This window comes from Lepus europaeus, chromosome 12 (assembly GCF_033115175.1).
Source record: "Lepus europaeus isolate LE1 chromosome 12, mLepTim1.pri, whole genome shotgun sequence".
In the NCBI taxonomy this organism is placed as follows: domain Eukaryota; kingdom Metazoa; phylum Chordata; class Mammalia; order Lagomorpha; family Leporidae; genus Lepus; species Lepus europaeus.
Window position 1 is genome coordinate 72,233,739 of NC_084838.1, and position 20,381 is coordinate 72,254,119.

General features: G+C 46.2%; 1 protein-coding gene across 1 annotated transcript in view; it reads left to right on the forward strand.

Moving 5' to 3' along the window:
- PUM3 (pumilio RNA binding family member 3) overlaps positions 1-11,852 on the forward strand; it is a 44,330-nt gene extending 32,478 nt beyond the window's left edge. The window contains exons 15-18 of the mRNA XM_062207057.1: positions 1,951-2,173; positions 5,461-5,548; positions 8,738-8,828; positions 11,599-11,852. Of these exons, the coding sequence (XP_062063041.1) occupies positions 1,951-2,173; positions 5,461-5,548; positions 8,738-8,828; positions 11,599-11,731 (535 nt within the window). The 3' untranslated portion in view covers positions 11,732-11,852. The remainder of the gene's footprint in view (positions 1-1,950; positions 2,174-5,460; positions 5,549-8,737; positions 8,829-11,598) is intronic.
- Positions 11,853-20,381: the final 8,529 nt, after the last annotated feature.

Here is a 20,381-nt window from a genome sequence, read left to right on the forward strand (position 1 = left end):
GAGGTAAATCCCATTTTTTTTTTTTAAATTATTCTTGTTTATTTGGAAGGTAGAGTTATAGAGAGAGGGAGAGACAAAGAGAAAGATATCTTCCATCCTCTGGTTCACTCCCCAAATGGCTGCAACAGCTGGGGCTGGGCCAAACAAAAGCCAGGAGCATGGAGCTTCCTCCAGAACTCCCACATGGGTACAGGAGCCCAAGTTTTTGTTTTTTGTTGTTGTTGTTTTTTGACAGGCAGAGTGGACAGTGAGAGAGAGACAGAGAGAAAGGTCTTCCCTTTGCTGTCGGTTCACCCTCCAATGGCCGTCGCGGTAGGATGCGCTGCGGCCGGCGCACCGCGCTGATCCCATGGCAGGAGCCAGGTGCCTCTCCTGGTCTCCCATGGGGTGCAGGGCCCAAGGACTTGGCCCATCCTCCACTGCATTCCCGGGCCATAGCAGAGAGCTGGCCTGGAAGAGGGGCAACCGGGACAGGATCGGTGCCCTGACCGGGACTAGAACCCGGTGTGCTGGCGCCGCAAGGCGGAGGATTAGCCTAGTAAGCCGCGGCGCCGGCCTGTTTTTTTGTTTTTTTGACAGGCAGAGTGGAAGGTGAGAGAGAGAGAGAGAGAGAAAGGTCTTCCTTTGACGTTGGTTCACCTTCCAATGGCCGCCGCGGCCAGCGCGGTGCGGCCGGCGCACCGCGCTGATCCGAAGGCAGGAGCCAGGTGCTTCTCCTGGTCTCCCATGGGGTGCAGGGCCCAAGGACTTGGGCCATCCTCCACTGCATTCCCGGGCCACAGCAGAGAGCTGGCCTGGAAGAGGGGCAATTGGGACAGAATCCGGTGCCCCGACTGGGACTAGAACCCAGTGTGTCCGTGCCGCAGGCGGAGGATTAGCCTATTGAGCCGCAGCACCTGCCAAGGAGCCCAAGTTCTTGGGCTGTCCTCCACTGCTTTTCCAGGCACGTTAGCAGTGAGCTGTATCAGAAGTAGAGTAGCCAGGACTTGAATCTGTACCCATAGGGATGCTGGCACTGCAGGCAGCAGCTTAACCAATTATGCCACAGCACTGGCCCCATGAATTCCATTTTTAAGCCTATAGCTTTGACAGCTTCTTAAAGTTTTCATCTTGAAAGCGAAATAAAAATGTCGTGCCAAAAGATTACCTCTGAGCACTTGGCACATAGTAGACACTGAGGAGTGCAGTGTTTTATTTTACTTTATTCACATATATGCAGAGCATTTGAGTGCAGAGAGTAGGGTGCATAAAATAATCTAAGTGTGTGTTGTCCTGTGCAATATTTTGTTTCATTTGAACATATATAATATGAATATTGTTGTTATTATTATTATTATTATTATTATTATTATTATTACATGAGCCAGGTTTCATTTATGAGTGGTTGTTCTGTCCCAGGCACTGTTCAGCTCTTGGAGACACAGAAATGACAAATAGAACAAACCCTCAAATCACTGAGCACCTGCATGCTTTATTTTTTTTTTTTTAAAGATTTATTTATTTATTTGAAAGGCAGAGTTAGAGAGAGGCAGAGGCAGAGAGAGACAGAGGTTTTCCATCCACTGGTTCACTCCCCAGTTGGCCACAGCAGCTGGAGTTGTGCCGATCTGAAGCCAGGATCCAGGAGCTTCTTCCGGGTCTCCCACGCGGGTACAAGGGCCCAAGGACTTGAGACATCTTCTGCTTTCCCAGGCCATGACAGAGAGCTCGATCGGAAGTGGAGCAGCCGGGACTCATATTGGCACCCAAATGGGATGCCGCCACTGCAGGCAGCAGCTTTACCCACTGCGCCACAGCACCAGCCCCTCTGCATGCTTTAAAATAGGCTATCAACGTAGAAGGTGGGAAAGGTAGTGATAAGCACTTAGAGAAGTTTATGTGGTAATAGGATCACCACATTTCCTTTGCCATTTATTTTACCCAAATTCCTCTTTTTCTATTTTCTGACAGTAAGAAAGATACAGAGATCCGCCGACGTGAGCTCTTAGAGTCCATTTCTCCAGCTTTGCTAAGCTACCTGCAAGGCCACGCCCAGGAGTTGGTGCTAGATAAGTCTGCGTGTGTGTTAGTGTCCAGCATTCTCGGATCTGCCACTGGGGACGTTCAGCCCGCCATGGCTGCCATTGCCACCCTGGCAGCGGCACCCCTGCATCCTGGTGGCAGCGGCGGAGAGGTAATGATCGGCTCTCAGGCAGGCAGCCACGGTGCGGAAACTGCCGTCAGGGAGAACAGCACCGCAGGAACTCCGAGCTTGTCTCTTAGAACAAGTGCAGGTGGAAGTTTCTGAAATCAAAACAGAGCCCTTGCAACACTTGCCTTTCTCAAAAACTTGCCACGACTCCACATTACTTACAGAGTAATGACAAAATCCTCTTACTGTCTTATCCATGGTTGACTCTAGGCTGCCTTTTCCAGCATATTCTGTACCCTTAATTTCTATTGTCAATTTGCTGTGAAGATTTATTTTTATATTTGAAAGGCGCTTTTACAGCGAGAGACATCTTCCATCTGCTGCTTCACTCCCGAAGTGGCTACACTGGCTAGGGCTGGGCTGACCAAAGCTAGGAGCCAGGGGCTTCTTCTGGGTCTCAAATATGGGTGAAGGGCCCAAGCACTTGGGCTGTCATCCACTGCTTTCTCATGTGCATTAGCAGGGAGCTGGATTAGAAGTGGAGCAGCAGGGACTTGACGTGGTACCGTATGGGATTCCAGTGTGGCAGGTGGTGGCTTTACCTGCTGCGCCACAATGCCGGCACTGGGACTCATGTTCTTCTACCTTCTTAAATTCAACTGACTGTGCCCTTGAAAAGTGCTAGACAGAGGCCAACACATGTTTCCAAAAAAAATATTTACACAAATAATTAAGTTAGTATTAAGATAAGATCTATGAAGGAAAACTACAGGTTCTGTGGGATTGTGTCAGAATATATAAAAGCCCGCTGATTGCCAGGAAGCTTCCCATAAGCAGTAAAAGCTAAGCTGAGACCTTTAATAGTGGCTCAGTGAAAAACGGTAGAAGGTTCTGGGCTAAAGGAACAGCTTGAGGAAGGAGGGAGCCAGGCATGTTTGAGAACAGAAAGTTCAGGGAGTTGGAAGTCACTGAGTGAAGGGAAGAGTCCAGACCACACAGGACCTTCGTTTTGGACGAGGTTGTAACTCCTGACAGATGGTTGTGGGAAGGCTGTTTTCTGATGCAGTGACCTCTGCTTTCACTTCATCTCACAATAGCCTTTATCTTACTTGATTTTTGGAATCCCCACTCCTCATTATCCCTCATATTACAGGTTCGGGATATGGAAGGATCTGTTCAGGTTGCATTCCTTTCATTCATTAATCAGACGTGTCGGGGTGGGCACTGGCACAAGGGTTAAGCCACCACTTGTGACGTCTGCATCTCTCAGGGTGCCTGAGGTCGATTCCCACCTCCACTTCCTGCTTGCTGGAAATGCCCCCAGGAGGCAGCAGGTGATCGTTCCTGCCACCCAAGTGGGAGGCCTTGCCTGAGTTCCTGGCTCCTGGGTTTGGCCTGATCCTGGCCCGGCTGTTGCAGCCACGTGGGGAGTATAGCAGCAGATGGCAGGTTTCATTCTGTTTCTCCTTCTCTCTCACTCTGCCTTTCAAAAATATAATTGAAACTTTTAAAAATTATAATAACTCCTTACTGAGTGCTTGTAAAAGTATTCAAAGATGAAACGACAGGGTCTCTGTCCTGGCAGTGCTCGGTGCGTTGAATAGTGGCATGCAAGCAGGGTGTTAACCAGACAACAAGGGAATCGTTGTAGTAGCTTTGTTTGGGCTGTAATGGGAACTGATGGGAGCCTGGTTAGGATGTGAGGGGGATCTGAATTTTTATCCAAATTCTGGACTTCTGTCACTGTGGATGGCAGTGGCCACAAACATCAGAACAGCTCATGGCCTCATCAGACGTTCATTACCACAGTCAGGAGTAGAGTGGCGCAGAGCACCGCACGCGGGGCAGGCCTCACAGACGCCGCCTCCCGGGCCGGCTCTGTGCTTGCTCTGCTGCCGTTGGTTGCTATGTGCTTGCATCTGATCGCAGGCTCTCTGTTGCAGCGTCAGCTCAGACCACCACACCTGGGTCCGAGCAGGAGGGAGAAAACAAGAGTGTGGGGCTTTTCCTCCTTTACCTAGGAGAACCCCCGGACAGGCTTGCCTGACGTTTGTTTGTCAGAACTGAGTCACATACCGGCTTCAGGCTTACCAGGCCTGCTGGCGATGAACACGCCGGAGAGAGCCCTTTAGAAAATGCACACGAGGGGCTGCTGCAGGGGGGAGAGCTGGGGAAGGACATGTTTATTAAGCAGGCGCCCAAGAGTCTTCCACAGCAGGGTTACACTGGATTCCCTTCTTCTTTTTTTTTTTTTTTTTAAGGTTTATTTATTTATTTAAAGGCAGAGTTACACAGAGAGAGGAGAGGCACAGATTGGGGGGGTCTTCCATCCGATGGTTCACTCCTCAATTGGCCACAATGGCCGGAGCTGCGCCGATCTGAAGCCAGGAGCCAGGAGCTTCTTCTGGGTCTCCCACATGGGTGCAGGGGCCCAAGGACTTGGCCATCTTCTGCTGCTTTCCCAGGCCATAGCAGAGAGCTGGATTGGAAGTGGAGCAGCCAGGTCTTGAACCGGCGCCCATCTGGGATGTCGGTGCTTCAGACCAGGCTGTTAACCTGCTGTGCCACAGTGCCGGCCCCTGTATTCACTTCTGATTCCCCTATCCATCTGGGTCAAAGCCCAGCAATTGGGAGTGTTTGCTAAGGACAAGTATTTCTTTCTGGAGAAAATGATGCCAAGCATTGAGTGCCCTGGCTGCTTCTGACACATGGAATTGGGAAAGAGCAGTGGCCCTGGTCCAGCCCGGGTCTCTGCCCTCCTAGAGCACATCATAGGAGTACGTGGGAAAGATGAATCCCTACTGAGCATTTTCGCTTGTACTCAGCAGGGAGTGCCTCTCGGCCCTGTGGGGACAGTTGCCCTGGCCCTTAAAAAGGAGGAAGAGAGCCCTGGCCTGCTCCTCACGTAACGCCTGTTATGTAGTCACGGATTTAAACATCATTCAGCATTCGGTTTTCACGTTTCTGCTCTGGTGTTCTGGCTTTCATTCAGTTGTGCCGCAGAACTGCTGCTGCAGTCTAAGTAGTTGCCGTGATTTCAAAATGAGCATTCTGGGGGTGCAGTTCAAACTAGGCCTCATGCAGCGGAGCCTGACGTGCTGTGCCCTAGGTACATTGCCCCATGGGACCATCTTGAGGCCCGGCTGGGGACTGCAGTGGCACTTGTCCCTACCAGTATGATGGGCATTCTAGGTAAAGAGCTCTTAGGCTCTGCGGAACTTTAATTTTGGCTGAGCCCTTTTCTGTATGTGGTAATATAGAATGAATCGTGGGTCGAGGCATGTGTGAAAGCCAGCTTTTAAAATGAACATGTTCTTGACTCCTCACAGCTTCATGTTGCAGAACATCCTGCAGGACATCTGGTTCTGAAGTGGTTGATAGAGCAAGACAGGAAGATGAAAGAAAGTGGAAGAGAAGGTAGGCTGTGAAACAACTCTTCCTCTGTCTTATGCAGTAGAACTTCAGTAATTGCTGGCCTTCCGGAACTGTGCTCTGGCCACTAAAGTTCAGGGTTTGGTATGTCCAGTGCTCACGAATGCTGCATGTAAGAAATGATGTAGTGGTTGCAGATACAGCTTTTCCCTCTAAAAATTGTGTCCAAGAATCTTATTAATTTTTTCTCTTCCCCACCTCTCTTTTTTCTCTCTCTTCCCTGCTCTGCTACTTCAGACTTCTGCGTGGGTGTGGTCATTGCCCTAAAATGCCATGCTGTTCCTGGAGGATGAGGGGTGGGGCAGAGAGCCCCACTTGTTAATGCCATGACTCCAGTCGCAAGGCCTGGTATTTCTGGATTTGAGGCAAGCATAGCAGAATTTGGGACGAGTGCTTCATTATTTGGCACTGGGTCGAATGTGACCGGAGAGCAAGCCGGTGCTTGGGGCTCTCTGGGTTTTGCCAGCCTTACAGCTGCTCTGTAGAAACTCTGTTCTCATGAGGAGGACAGCATCTTTTGTCTCCTTGAAAAGCTGCATTCCATTCTTTCAGTCCTGGCTTTAACCAGACGATTCTCTTGCTAAATTCTGACTCTGTCTAGTGTTAAACCCCTGAAGAGATTCCCTCCACTGAGTTCAAACAGTTTGGGCTTTTCTCTCACCATCTGGAAAAGGTGGCAGATTATAAATTTGTGTCTTTTTTTTTTTTTTTTTTTTTTTTTTGACAGGCAGAGTGGATAGTGAGAGAGAGAGATAGAGAGAAAGGTCTTCCTTTTTGGCATTGGTTCACCCTGCAATGGCTGCTGCGGCCAGCGCATCTCACTGATCCGAAGCCGGGAGCCAGGTGCTTCTCCTGGTCTCCCATGCGGGTGCAGGGCCTAAGCACTTGGGCCATCCTCCACTGCCTTCCCGGGCCATAGCAGAGAGCTGGCCTGGAAGAGGGGCAACCGGGATAGAATCCGGCACCCCAACCGGGACTAGAACCCGGTGTGCCAGCGCCGCAAGGTGGAGGATTAGCCTGTTAAGCCACGGCGCCGGCCTAAATTTGTGTCTTGAAGCATGCTGCAATTCTAATACCTGTGGAGACGTTCAGGATAGCAGTAAAAAAGGTGCTGAGGGCTATTTTTCACATTAGCTTTTTTTGTGAAAGAGAAAGCTTATAATAAATAGTGAAGAAAAATTATCCAACACCTTTTTCATTATTCAGAAAAAAATGGTTATATATGAGTTGAGGCCAAAACGTTGTCTGGCTTACATTTAAAGTCCAAAGAATTTTCTAGTAATTTTTCTCCTTCCTAATTAAAATGTACTGACAGTGCTAAAATAACTCCTGTTGGAGCCTGATGTGTTTGTCATTTTCATGTAGCACCAAATGAGGGTTTGTCTGTTTTGATTATCTGTTCCTGTGTCACATGCTACTTCAAAGCTTCATACTTTGCAAAAGAGTAGTCATCCAATCAGGGTGGGACTTGCCTCTGCTCTCACTGGAGCCTTCTAGGTCTGCTCATTTTGGGATTGCAGCATCTGCTTTTACAGCAGCACACTCACATGGTGGGCATGTCCTAGCCCGCTGCCTCACTTCCTTTTCCTTAAGCCACTTGGGCATCCTCACAATATGGTGATTTGTTTCTAAGAGTGAACATCCTGGGGCCAGCCTTGTGGCGCAGCAGGTTAAGCCACCACCTGCAATTTCAGCATCCCATATGGGCAGCTGCTCCACTTCCCATCTAGCTCCCTGCTGATGGGTCTGGGAAAGTAGCGGCGATAACCCAGTACTTGGGCCTCTGCCACCCACTTGAGAGACCCAGATGAAGCTCCTGGCATCCACCTTACCAACCGTAACTGTTGTGGCCATTTGGGTAAAAGATCTCTCTCTGTCTCTCGCTCACTCTCTGTAACTATGCTTTTCAAATAGCATAAATCTTTTAAAAACAGAGAGATTGAGCATCCCAAGAGAAGAAAGCAGATGCATCATACATTGTGATTTAGCCTCAGAAGTTACTTAATGTCACTTTAACCATATTCTCTGGCACAAATCAGTCACAGAGCCTACGCATTTTCAAGAGAAGATATAGATTGCACCTCTGGATTGGAAAGAGGCAGTATTCTAGAAGAGTGCACAAAATAGATAATACAGCCACTTTTGGAAAACATAGACTACCTCAGTTGTTGGTCTCTCTCTCCCTTTAGCAGATGCATGCTACCTAAGCAAGGTGCTTGCCTGCAAGTAGGTTATCCTTACGTCCATCTGCACTAAATTCTAGCCATCAGAATTTCTCCTTTATCTTTATCTAAGAGATAGTTAAATTGGGATGAGACCATGAGTACGATAATACAACCTTGAGAATTGGAAGTACTAGAGTAACAGAAGTTGAATGGTAGTTTTGATGCTCAAGCGTTAGAGAATGACCATGTGTGAGGCAGAACTGTTGTTCTTCAGCACCAGCTGTGTTCTCGGCACCTCTGATTCCACCAAACAAACATTTACTTCCTAGACAACTTTCTGGTCAGGTTAAATCATTCACTGTTGGAAAGACATGCAGACATGATCAAGGGAGCGTTTTACAAGAATTCATTGTTTTTCCTGAGTAATTACTGCTCATCGTAGCTTAGGATTTAGATCAGAATTCCAAGAAGTGGCTGTATTAAAAATACATTGTAGGCCGGCGCCGTGGCTCAATAGGCTAATCCTCCACCTTGCAGCGCCAGCACACTGGGTTCTAGTCCCAGTCTGGGCGCTGGATTCTATCCCAGTTGCCCCTCTTCCAGGCCAGCTCTCTGCTGTGGCCAGGGAGTGCAGAGGAGGATGGCCCAAGTCCTTGGGCCCTGCACCCGCATGGGAGACCAGGAGAAGCACCTGGCTCCTGGCTTTGGATCAGCGTGGTATGCCGGTCGCAGTGCACCAGCCACAGCGGCCATTGGAGAGGGAACCAATGCCAAAAAGGAAGACCTTTCTCTCTGTCTCTCTCTCTCACTGTCTAATCTGCCTGTCAAAAAAAAAAAAAAATACATTGTATAAACCTACTTTGGAATTTTTAGCATTAAGGGGTTTGAGTAAGAACTCTTTCATTAGGTTTTTATGAGAACATTTTTGCAGATTTAAGACAATGGAGCTGGAGACTCAGAGTTTAAGTCTTGGGAAGTGATGTTCATGAAGTGTCTGTGCATTTTACAGGTTGCTTTGCAAAAGCACTGATAGAGCATGTTGGTGTTAAGAACCTGAAGTCGTGGGCCAGTGTCAATCGAGGTGCCATAATCCTTTCCAGGTGCGTGTAGTGTGTGGCTTTCTCTGTACAGGGCCTGGTCATGCATTCAGAAGACACGCTGTGTCCGTGCTCCTTTCTCACTCTGTTCCTCGCGGTCACTGCGGTCTAACAGGCATACCAATGTCAGAAAGCAAATGGAGCCCTTTGGGTCGGTCCTTAGGGGTTTTTTTTAGGTTGTGCTTTCATGTGGTTTCACTACAGATACAGTTTTGACCAAAACATAATTGTATTCTTTTTAATTAATAAGTCCTGTCCCTATGAAAACTGTGACAAAGTTGGTTAAATCCTGCCTAACTTTACATGTAATTTCCATTCGGTATTCTCATCAGTTCTAAAAAGATAGGAAAAGCATTTGCTACTGAAGTCAATGTGGTAATTGATTGTTTTTATCTTAAAATGAGAGAAAACTGGTAGTGTGTGGATTTTAAAGCCCATCTTGCACGTTGTTCTTTGGAGTTAGTAATGCTAAATTTTTAATTTTCAAGTCATTGAAATTTCCACACATACTGTGCACAGCTGACACCCTTCTGTTAAGAACACTTAAAAAAAAAAAAAAAAGATTTGTATGTTAGTTTGAAGTAATCATGGTTGATTCTACCCCTGCTGTGTCACCAAGGTTTGGAAAGTCAGCTACCAATCCTAGTTTGATTTTCCCACAGTATTTCACTGGCAGTTTAATCTGTATTGTTTATAAAGTGGTGTGTTAAATGTTCCTCCAGTAGAAACTTAAAAACAGACCCACAAAAGAGCATTCATTTCTTCAGGTATATCAGTATCTCTAAATAAATGGATGTGTTAGATAATTTACAGCATTTCTCATTAAAATCAGTTAATTTTCTAATAGATGTTGAACTGCCAGAATCCATTAGCTGAAGAATGAGATTTTTTGTTAGTTTCTTTAGCAGGCATTTGAAGTGTTAACACCTACTGATGCATTCTTTTATTACACTCAATTAACTAGAAATTTCAGCAATGCCATGAAATTAATTGAAAAAGGTTGCTCATCAATCAGAGCCCCATTTGGGTGGGTTTTAAACATAAGAAGGGTAGTGTAGGGTCCCTGTGGAGTACTACATAGAATTGGGACAGGCACACGTGATATAATTGAGGTTCTGAATGGAAGTTGGAGCTATAAAGAAGTTGTTACAGTAATCATTTTTGTTTGCTTTTTGCATAATGTAATTCACTTAATTTTTTTGGTGAAAGTTTGCTGCTTGTTTATATTTTACTTACAACTCATGTGTTTTGGGTTTGTTCGTTTTATTTTTTTGGATTTTGTGCTCAATCTTTTTACAGTAAGTGTGAAAGTGTTTTGGATGAAAAGAGAAAACCAGCCTTGTATGGTGGCTGCAGAGAACTTGGGCGAAAGGAATCTCTAGCACTGAGGCACACTGTCTCAGTTTCCACGCCACCCTACTGGATAGCCTTGGAAACAGTCATTCCACTTCCCTGAGCCCTGATTTTCTTGCTTATAAAAAAGTTTAATAATAATCCTTAAAAAAAAATGAGAGAAACTAAATGAGTTTATACTATAAAATGCTCAAGGTGTGACACATGCCCACTCTATTAACTTGCATTACTATTAGGCATTATATGACTGTGTGTTTAGCCACGGTGTATGAAAATAAAACCCCCAGTGAGTCACACACATCCATTCAAAGGGTGCTTCACTTCAGATTTCCAGCTTTGCAGATGGCAAGCTGTCTTTGCTGCTGTCTTCCCTAAACAGTACAGTGCTGCTTTGTGCTGGTAGTTTAGCTTCCTTTTTATGGGCATGATAGATGTTATTCAAAGCAGACACTTTAGAAATTGCCAAGTGATTTCTTTCTAGAATGTGTTTCAGGGGTGAACATTTATGTATGACCCTGAAGAAGTGGGGGAGAACAGGAAATTCAGACCTGGTGTTCTGCGGCCCAGTGCCTATTGCCTTGCCCGGTTTAAAGGGAATTGGGCCTGCTGTTCCCCCAGCCTCCAGGTTCCATTCACTGGTAGGGACAGAGCCCTCTGGCAAGCTCTCAGAAAGCAGAGGCTGATGTTATTTTGTCCAGTGGCTGACATTTATTGAGTCCTTATTACCGTCAGGCTCTGGCTAGATACTCTGGATATATGATCATTTGAGCCTCAAAAAAACAAGTTCTGTCATTACTTCCATTGTGCAAATCAGGAAACCAAGTCTTAGGGAATTTAAATAACATGCTCTTGAGGCTTGTGGAGTTGTTGAATTGCAGAGACAAACTTTAAACCCAGTGTGTAAGGTGCCAAGGTAAAGCTCTTCAACCTCCATTAGATATTAGAGCTGTAGGGTGCAGCTCTCACCATTTACCTTGCCCCTCTGTGTACCCATTCACTCGGATTAGTTCAGCTACCCAGTGAGCTTTTCTTAGATGATTGCTTTATGCCAGTAGTGCTGGTCTCCCACATGGGTATAGGAGCCTTAAGCACTTGGGCCATCCGCTGTTTTCCTAGGCCATTAGCAAGGAGCTGGATCAGAAGTGGAGCAGACAGGAATTGAACCCGTGCCCATATAAGATGCCAGCCTTGAAGGTGATAACTTAAACTGCTATGTGCCACCTTGCCGGCTCCAATAGAATATTTTTATGTGGTTTTAGAATATAGACTTCTGACTCTCGTTGTTTATCCGTTGAGTGAGAACGTATTTACAAGATTTGTCTTAAAGTGAACATTCTTTCCTGCAGTGGATCTGGGTGGCATTTGCAGATATCTAGAGATTTTTATGAAATTCAATTTCTGGGTTTTTTCCTCTCTTCAGCCTTCTCCAGAGCTCTGACCAAGAAGTTGCAGGCAAAGTCCGAGCTGGGTTGAAAAGCCTGATTCCCACGTTGGAAAAAAACAAAAATGCCAGCAAAGGAGTAGAAATTCTGCTTGAAAAATTGACTGCATAGATGGAGAAAGTGAAGAACAAAATGGGATCATTTTTCCTGTCTTCTGTTTTCCAAGTGCAGAGTGACAGGGCCCACCTTGTTGGTAATTGGGTGCTGTGTATAAGCTTCTTCTTTATATAAGAATCTGTTTATAAAATTATTTTTAAAAAATGTTTGTGAATCCCCGCTGTCTCCTTTATCATACCGAGTAGTGAATCGGTTGCAGTAAAGACGGTAACGTGGCAGGCTTAGCAGTCATGTGGAGTGAGACTGTCACATACATGAAGGGTGATTGAGTGAATTGATGGAGTGCACATCTTGGTGAGAGTAGCCCAAGAAGATTTCCTGAAGGAGGTAGCCTTTGAGAGACCATTGTGCCAAATGTGGTCAAAATGTGGAACAGCAGAGACAGTTGGTGGGGGCACTAAGGTGGAGCTATAATGGTTTTGAACTGAACTTCAGGAAAATTTAGGGGATGCCCTACAACCAGGCAGTTCCTTGTCAGAGGTTTGTCTCAGAACCACTCCGGTAAGGTAAGCTCGCAGGGAGAGATGAGCCAAATGAGTTAGTGGATCGCAGTGAGCACAGTGTGAGGGGCAGGGTAAAATCTCCTGTCTCAGGATTTGGGCGTTCCAAGTAAGTAGCTCCCTGTAATTAGACTTTTCCTTTGGAACTGTCACTCAAACAGAGCACTCAAAGGGTTTGAGGGAGAGAAAAGGAAGTACAAGTTTGTTATGTAAGTTTAACACTGGTCATTTTAACAACAGAGCTTAGAATGATAGGTGGATCCTTCAGGCTCCGGTGGCCATGGCTCTGCACAGCCCGCCGCTTTCAGTACCAGGTGTTGGCCATCCTCTGCGTGCTCTGCTCTCACAGAAGAGCCACTCAGGGCTGCTGCTGCTGTGCCTAAGCCTGCCTCGGGATTGCTGGCCTTTCTCATCCAGTCTCTGTTCCCAGGATTACTCCCCAACTAAAGCTACCATGACTCCTCCCACTCCCCACCCCTGCCACCCTGTCTCCCACCTGAAGAACAAAAGTGCGGATACCTGTACCCCTCCACGTTTTTGTTTTAAATTTTTTTTATTTCAATTTCATTAGTTGTTAAAATATTCAATGTGATTTGTAGATAGAGTTCTAAAAATATGATTTTCCCTCTCTCCTTCCCCCCTTCCTTCTACCTTTTTTCTGTCTTTTTTTTTTTTTTAGTTAACAGTTTAGATTTACAGTAAAAAGGCTTAATGCTTCACTGAATAAGAAGTTGAACAAGTAAAAAGCAAAAAGACCCTACTTCACTGGGAACATAGACAGTGGCTACAAACCGTAATTGAGTGGAAGAATGCTTCTCCCCCAGCTGCCGCCCGGCCAGTGGCAGGGGCTGGGCAGGAACGTGGGGCTGTCGGGCTGCCCCGAGGAGGTGAGTGGGTGAAAGGCAGCATTAGAGCAGGCTCTAGAGTCACAACTACGTTACGATTTGTGTTCCCCAATAAGGGATCCATTCAGAGAGAGGAGAAACACGTGGGACTTATTTCATCTTTGAAACTATGAAGATGGCGTGTACGTAATTTGGAAGAGTCCTTGGGTAAGCTTGTAAGTAAGCAGCAGTGCTTATCCCGCTGCTTGCCCCTCTCCGCCTGACTTTCTGGATTGACTCTTGTGCTCATTCATCTATGATTTCTACCTACTGCCTTTGGACTTCCCAGACCGGGGACTTGGACCACGCTGTTCACTCTCTCCCTTCCCAGGAACTGCATCATTTTTGATGAATCGCTGTCCAGGGTTTACATTATTATACCTGCATGGATTGTTAAATATTGAATCAAGTAGTGAACTCATTTCCTCTGCCACTTTATTTTTCTTGGAATTAATGATTACCTCATTTATTTTCATTTACTTAGTTTCCTTCGTTCTCATTATTAATGTTTCCCAAGCCTTTCTTTAGGATTGCTCAAACTCCTCTCTCACAGGCACCATTAGCGACTGCCTTGCAGCCCTTTACCTCTTTCCTAAGCCTGGCAAGTCTCCCCCGCTCTCTGGCGTCCATTCCTTTCCACGTGGCTAATGTAGTCTGGTATGACTCCGTGTTTCGTAGCCAGTGTTACTGAGTGGGTCATGGATGTGCTGAGGTTACATCACCCAGCCCTGCACATGTGTTTCTCGTGTGTCTTATGCAGAGGAGCACTTGTCATCCATGAGGCCCATTCCTTAAGTCCGTGATGGATTTAGGAAGGAGCCTGGCCAGTGAACCTTGGAGAGTGGTGGTGTTCCCGGCAATGTTTTCTTAGAGACCCTTTGGATCAAAGAGCAGCTCTTTATTCCCTGCTAACTTTGGAATCTGCATAGGATGCCCAAAGCTGCCATGCTGTCTTGTAGCTTGAGAAAAGATAGCAAACATGCTGAGGGTGGCTGAGCGACAGGTGGAAACAATCTGGAACTTTTAATAGTGTTGGCCTGCTGGATAAATCAGCTTCTGGAGTTGCACTTGCCCAGAACTTCTGGTTATGTGAGAGGATGGACCCAATTCTCCATTTATGTCATTGTTCACGTGGATCTCAGAAAATTAGAGCCAAGGCATGCTAAGCTAACTGTTTGTGACCCGTGATTTCCACGCTGCTCAACACCTGCCATCAGCTAGCATTTCCACTTGCTGCTGGGGTTGCCCAGCTGGCTTTCTGGTTGCCCTGAAGAACTACATCCACCATCATCTTGCACCTCCCTTCATGCCTCCCCCTTGGAGAGCCTGTTTCTCAGATCCCAAGCATTAAAAGTTCCTGGGAAATGGAACTAAAAGGTAAGTTTATTTTGGTGCAGTTCAAACTTTGATACCTGTGCATACAAATGGTCTTTGAACAGTACATGAAAAGTGCTTAGTAACAACAACAACAAAAAACCCTGTGGATTTCAAAGTTTTTACATGAAAATAAACATCTTCTAAGTGCATTTTCCGTGAACTTTGAAATACCTTCATATTTCGCTTGTGGAATTAGCAGCCTTTTTTGAATTGAGGCACAACCTGTAAGTAACTTCTCAAGGAAGAATGGGTGTGAGGTGGCCTTGTAAAGACCTTCCAGATCTGATTGTCCTTATTTGACTCTTTGGTACCTGGATGTAGAATTGTATTTAATTTTACCACAAATGTGAAGGCAGTGGTCGATATTGTCTTCTGCTTGAGAAACTGCAGTGGGAGTCCAGGGCCCTATTTACTGTCCTTGGTGTGTGGCACTTTTGGTGGCGTAGGGGAGGAATCGTCTACAAATGTACAGCATTAAAAGTAATCCCCCAGTTTTTTCATATTTCAGGATCGTGTGCATTGGTGTGTGTCAGGTGTGTTTGTTTATTCATGCTGGGCACATGAACCATTTTAGTGGGAAAAGCCAAACTCTGGGGCCAGTGTTGTACTGCAGCAGTTAAAGCTGCTGCTCTGTGCTCTGGCTGCTCCACTTCCAGTTCAGCTCCCTGCTAATATCTTGGAGAGAGCAGCAGAAGATGACCCAAGTGCCTGGGCCCTGCCTCCCATGTTGGAGACCTGGATGAAGCTCCTGGCTCATGGTTTTCACCTGGTACGGCTCTAGCTGTTGGAGCTGTCTGGGGAGTGAACCAGCACATGGAAGATTATCTCCCTCTCTCTCTCTTTCAAGTAAAAAATCAGAAAATAAAAAGGCAAGCCCTACCCTTCTGGGAGATGCTTGGTCTGGGTCTGAGGCTTCCCAGGAGAGATTTTTGACTCCTTAAGTCTCACAGACTGCTGAGAAAGGGAGCAACTTCTTTTTCCTCACAGTATTCTCTGTTCCTGTGTGGGTGGTTAGCTGTGGACCCTGCTGTTTCACTGGGGGCCTCCAGATGTCAGTGTCTGTAGGCTTTTTATCTGGGGCTGTCTGGTGCCTTCAGAGCAAAATCCACCTGTAGCTGACCTGACGGTTGCAGGTTTTGATTAATCTGAGTGCTTTCAGTACAGGGCCGCTCCCCATGCCCTCCTGTACCTGGGCCCGTAGTCTTGTCAAAGCGAGCAAGCCTAAGTCTACAGAATGTGCCATCAGCCTTCTGCAGTTTAGGCCAGTCTCCTATTTTCCTTTCCTGGGCTCCCATGAACCTTCCCCAGTAGCTGGCACCTGCAGTTGTTGGAGCTTGCTGGCCTGTCATGATGAGAATTGATTTGTTGCTTTGCATGCACTGTGGGTATTCAGCCTTCTGAATTTTACTTTCCCCACTGCTTCCTGTCCAGGTGTTTGTTGTTGTTGCTCACCCACTGATGGCTTCTCTCCTGTTTATTGTGAGTTTGTGGTATTTTTATTTCCGAAGCCTTAGACCACTGTTTCTGGATAAACTCAACAATGTGCTATTTTGAAGCAGAAATTTACAAATGAATTCAAACAAACTAAAAACAACCTACCTGGATTAATGGAGGGCTTATTTCCCATGGAAGAGTTAGCTGGATCTGACAATGTCCTCAAATTGAAAATCTGTATTCTGGTTTTCCATTTGCATTAACTCGTGCTTTTCCCAGGGATCAGACATTGTATAGAAACAAGGAGAAAGAGCCCCCTTCCCCCTGTAACTCCTGTGTAACAAGCATTTGCATCATTAAATAAGGGCCTCTTGGAGGGAATGGCTTCCTGGGTGACCAAACTGAAAGGCTTGGGTCTTTCATTTTCAGTGAAATTTTGAAAAGGTTATATCTTAATTATTTACAGAGTAATCACTTTTAAGGATACATCTTGGGAAGGTTCGGCCTTGTATGAAACAACGCATGAGAGAACACGGCCTCAGCACAGTGGCATTTCATATGGAGCCCGTCAGCATCAACTGTTTCTGGACCAAAATACTGAACTAAATAAACATAAAATCTGCCATGTGAGCTCTTTCCCCAGCTGTGGTGTTGGTTACCCCACAGAAACTAACCATGTCCATGTCTACCTTCCTGAACGCAAAACCAGCACTAACCTGCCCCCACGTCTCCTAACTTTCCCAGATGAATGCTGGAGATTTGCAGATGAACACTTGGAACCCAGAGGGCTCTATGCTCCATGAGTTCCCTGCCCATGAATGTAACTCAAAGGCTGCTCAGCATTCCAGAGTGTGCAAACAGACTGGTTGCTGGGTCCATGTTTGTACCCAAAACAGTGCCTTGGAAGATACCCCAGATGCTTCCACTCCCATAAAGGAACTGTGTTTGAAATCTTTCATCAAAATATTTCACATGGGGCAGGCTTTGGGCCTATGAGTTAAGAAGTCTGTTAGGATGCCTTTGTCCTGCTTCACAATGCCTTGGTTCAGTTCCTGATTCCATCTTCCTTGCTGATCCTTGCCTTTGAGAGGAGGTAGTGATGGCTCAAGTAATTGGCTTTCTGCTGCTCACATCAGAAATCTGATTAAGTCCCTGGCTCCCAGCTTCAGCCCCGAGTCCCAGTATTGGAGGAGGGGGACTGGTCAGTCTCTCTTTCTCTGCCTATCAAATATATATGTATATACATAGTAAAGTTTTAGCCAACTTTTAAACATGGACACATCCCTTGATGAAGTAGACAAAAAGAGCTGCGAAAATGGAATAAGAGTCTTTGGCCCATGCTTTCTCGTTCATAGGGAGTTAATTATACGTTGGGAGGAAATGGTTAGCTCTTAGCTGTGCCTGATAAGTGGTGAGTACTTGAATGGAAGGTGAAAGGAGTCTGGTAAGGTCATGAGAATCATCTGACTTTGTGTTCTTGAAGACCGCAATCAAGCAGAATGAATAATTTAGATACTTTAAATGACTTCCAGATGCCTGAAAGCAGACTCTCCTTTTAGATAGAGGTCCTGTTGCATTTCAAACTCACAGTCTTATCAATACACCTACCAGTGGAGACGTACTAACCGTGTTACTGCCTTCAGCAGTAGGTGGTGATAGAAATGTGAGTTGTAAAGACTTGTGTGAGAGCAGGAAAGCACTGTTGAGGAAACTGACACGACGGGGGCCTGTTTTTCTTGCCAGACCAACTCTTCTGTCCCATCTGTGTTGTTCCACATCTTAGATTTGCTGGAATCCACTCTGTGGGTAATAGTAACCTTGTGGGTGTATGTTGTCTGGCTGGCACCTCCCAAGGCGTTCCCCTCCTCCGCCCACATTTGCAGACCCCTTCTTGGAGTGGAGTGGTCCCGTTGTGACCTGCCTAGAACAGGGGCACGTGACTCCGCTCTCCCGCATCACAGCCCTCTCTTCCCTTGGCCACTGTGATCAGCTCATGGATAAAACACTTCTGATCAATATGTGGCATCAAATTCAGAAGCTGGCATGGGGCTGAAACCACAGCATTTGAAATTCTGGGGCGTCTGTGAGGAAAATGGTGAAAGGTACCCTCCCTTGCCCTGGGGTCCCAAGCTCCTTGCACCATGGCCTGGAGCTGCCTGTCTGGGCTGTCTCCAATTTCACCAAGTCACATCTTAGCGAGTCCTTCAAGGTGTCTCTTACAGTCAGTCACCCATTAGCATGGCCATTTTTGAAAAGGCAGGTTTTTGTTTTTTTTTTTTCTTAGTGATGTGGAAAATAATGGGACTTAGAGTCAAATCATGTTACAGGTGGTAAAATACAACCTTCCATGCTTTCTTCAGATGGTTCACTCCCCAAATGGCCGCAACAGCCAGAGCTACACTGATCAGGAGCCAGGTGCTTCCTCCTGGTCTCCCATGCAGGTACAGGGGCCCAAGGACTTTGGCCATCTTCTACTGCTTTCCCAGGCCATAGCAGAGAGCTGGACTGGAAGAGGAGCAGCTGGGACTAGAACTGGTACCCATATGGGATGCCAGTGCCACAGGCAGAAGATTAACCTGTTGTGCCATGGCGCTGGCCCCCCTTCCATGCTTTTGTTTGCTCCTCAATCTACGTGAGCCTGATTCACATTTTTTAAAAAATCATGATTGATTTGAGAAGCAAAAATGAATGAACTCCCATGTGCCAATCACTCCCCAAATTCCTGTGATGGTGGGTGCTGGGCCAAAGCCCCGGCTGAGAAGGAGGAACTCAACCCAGGTCTCCGTGTGGGTGGCAAGAACCCAATTACCTCAGCCATCACTGCTGCCCCCGGGGTGTGCGTTAGCCGGAAGCTCGAGTCAGGCACTAGAGCCAGGCTCACACCCATGCCTTCCAGTACGGACAGTAGGCATCCTAGCTGGGTTCTTAGTCACTAGGCCAAATGCCCATCTCAGGGTTGCTTTCTGTAGTAGCTTTTTACCCTCCTCACTGATTTTCTTTACTGCTGGACCCTTCTAGAAGTGAGCAGAGTTAGGATGTAGTGTCTTCTGCCATATATATAAGACACAAATCAGAGCTTTTGGAAAGTAGAAATGAGGTGACATTAGAGGCTTGGAAGCACATTGTGATGTAAAGCCTGGCTCTGTAGCTGAGTGGTCTTGGGCAAGTTACATAGCTTCCCTGCTTCTGTTTTCTCGTTTATGTCATGGTGAGATGTATGTTTCACTGTATGTTTGTAAGGCTTCATTGGATGGATGTGACACCTCAACCTGGACATGGCTCCCAGATGGAGCTCACTCTCAGAGCCAGTCTTCCACGTGGGCTGGCAAAACTGCAGACTCGGGGCTTCCTGGAAAGGCCCTGTAGTGGGACTCCGGAGCAGAGACACACCACGGCCAGGAGGCAGTTTATTGTGCAGCCTCAGACTCAGTTGGATTCGTATCCAGAAAGCCTGAGCCCCAAACAAAGAAGGGTGTTTATATATGGTTTTAGCCTCTCTGTCTACCTTGTATGGCTACCTGCATACATTTGATTGGCTATTCTAATGTTACTTGGCGGCCACAGGAACTGTCGCAACACTGGCATGTGTATGCATTTACTGCAGAACACTGTCTGGCCAGGGCTAACACCATTGCTCTGTACTGGCAAGCAGAACCCAACAGATAATAACTACAGTTGAAGTATTCACAGATAAACAGATAATGACCACATTCCATTCCCAGGGCAAGTTTCTTTTTCTCTGACCTTGGAGAGGCCTCTACCACAACCCCTGTGGCAACTCTGAAAGTCATGACTTTAAAATATAAGTTCTCAGGGCTTGCACTGTGGTGCAAAGGGTTAAGTCATAGCCTGCAAGGCTGGCATGCTATATGGTTGCTGGTTCAAGTCCTGGCTGATCCACTTCTGACCAGCTCCCTACTAACATGTCTGGGAAAGCAAGTCCTTGAACCCCATAACCCATGTGGGAGACAGATGAAGTGCCTGGCCTAGCCCTGGCCATTGTGACCATCTGGGAAGTAATCCAGTGGAAGAAAGATACATATCTCTTTCTCTGTCTCTCTGTCTCTCTCCCTCTCCCTCTTTCTGTACCTCTGCCTTTCAAAGAAATGAAAATAAATATTAATAAATGATAAAATAGAAGTTCTCATCCCTGACGTTTTTCACATCGAATTTTTCAGTGGTCTCTCTTGAATTACAGAGTTACAGCTGTGATTTTAAACATCTATTGGCTAAGCAAGTCCATAGAAATGTGCCTGAATTCATTATCACTTTTAAGTAGATTTTTTAGTTTCAAACATTGGCTGTGTACATTTCAAAAGTAGTCAAACATTAGCCCCTGGCCTTAATACAGTCACAGATGTACTTTTTACTTACTAAGCAAGTACATAGAAATGTCCGTGAATTCATTATCACTCAAATAGATGTTTTACAATTTTGTTTATTTAATTT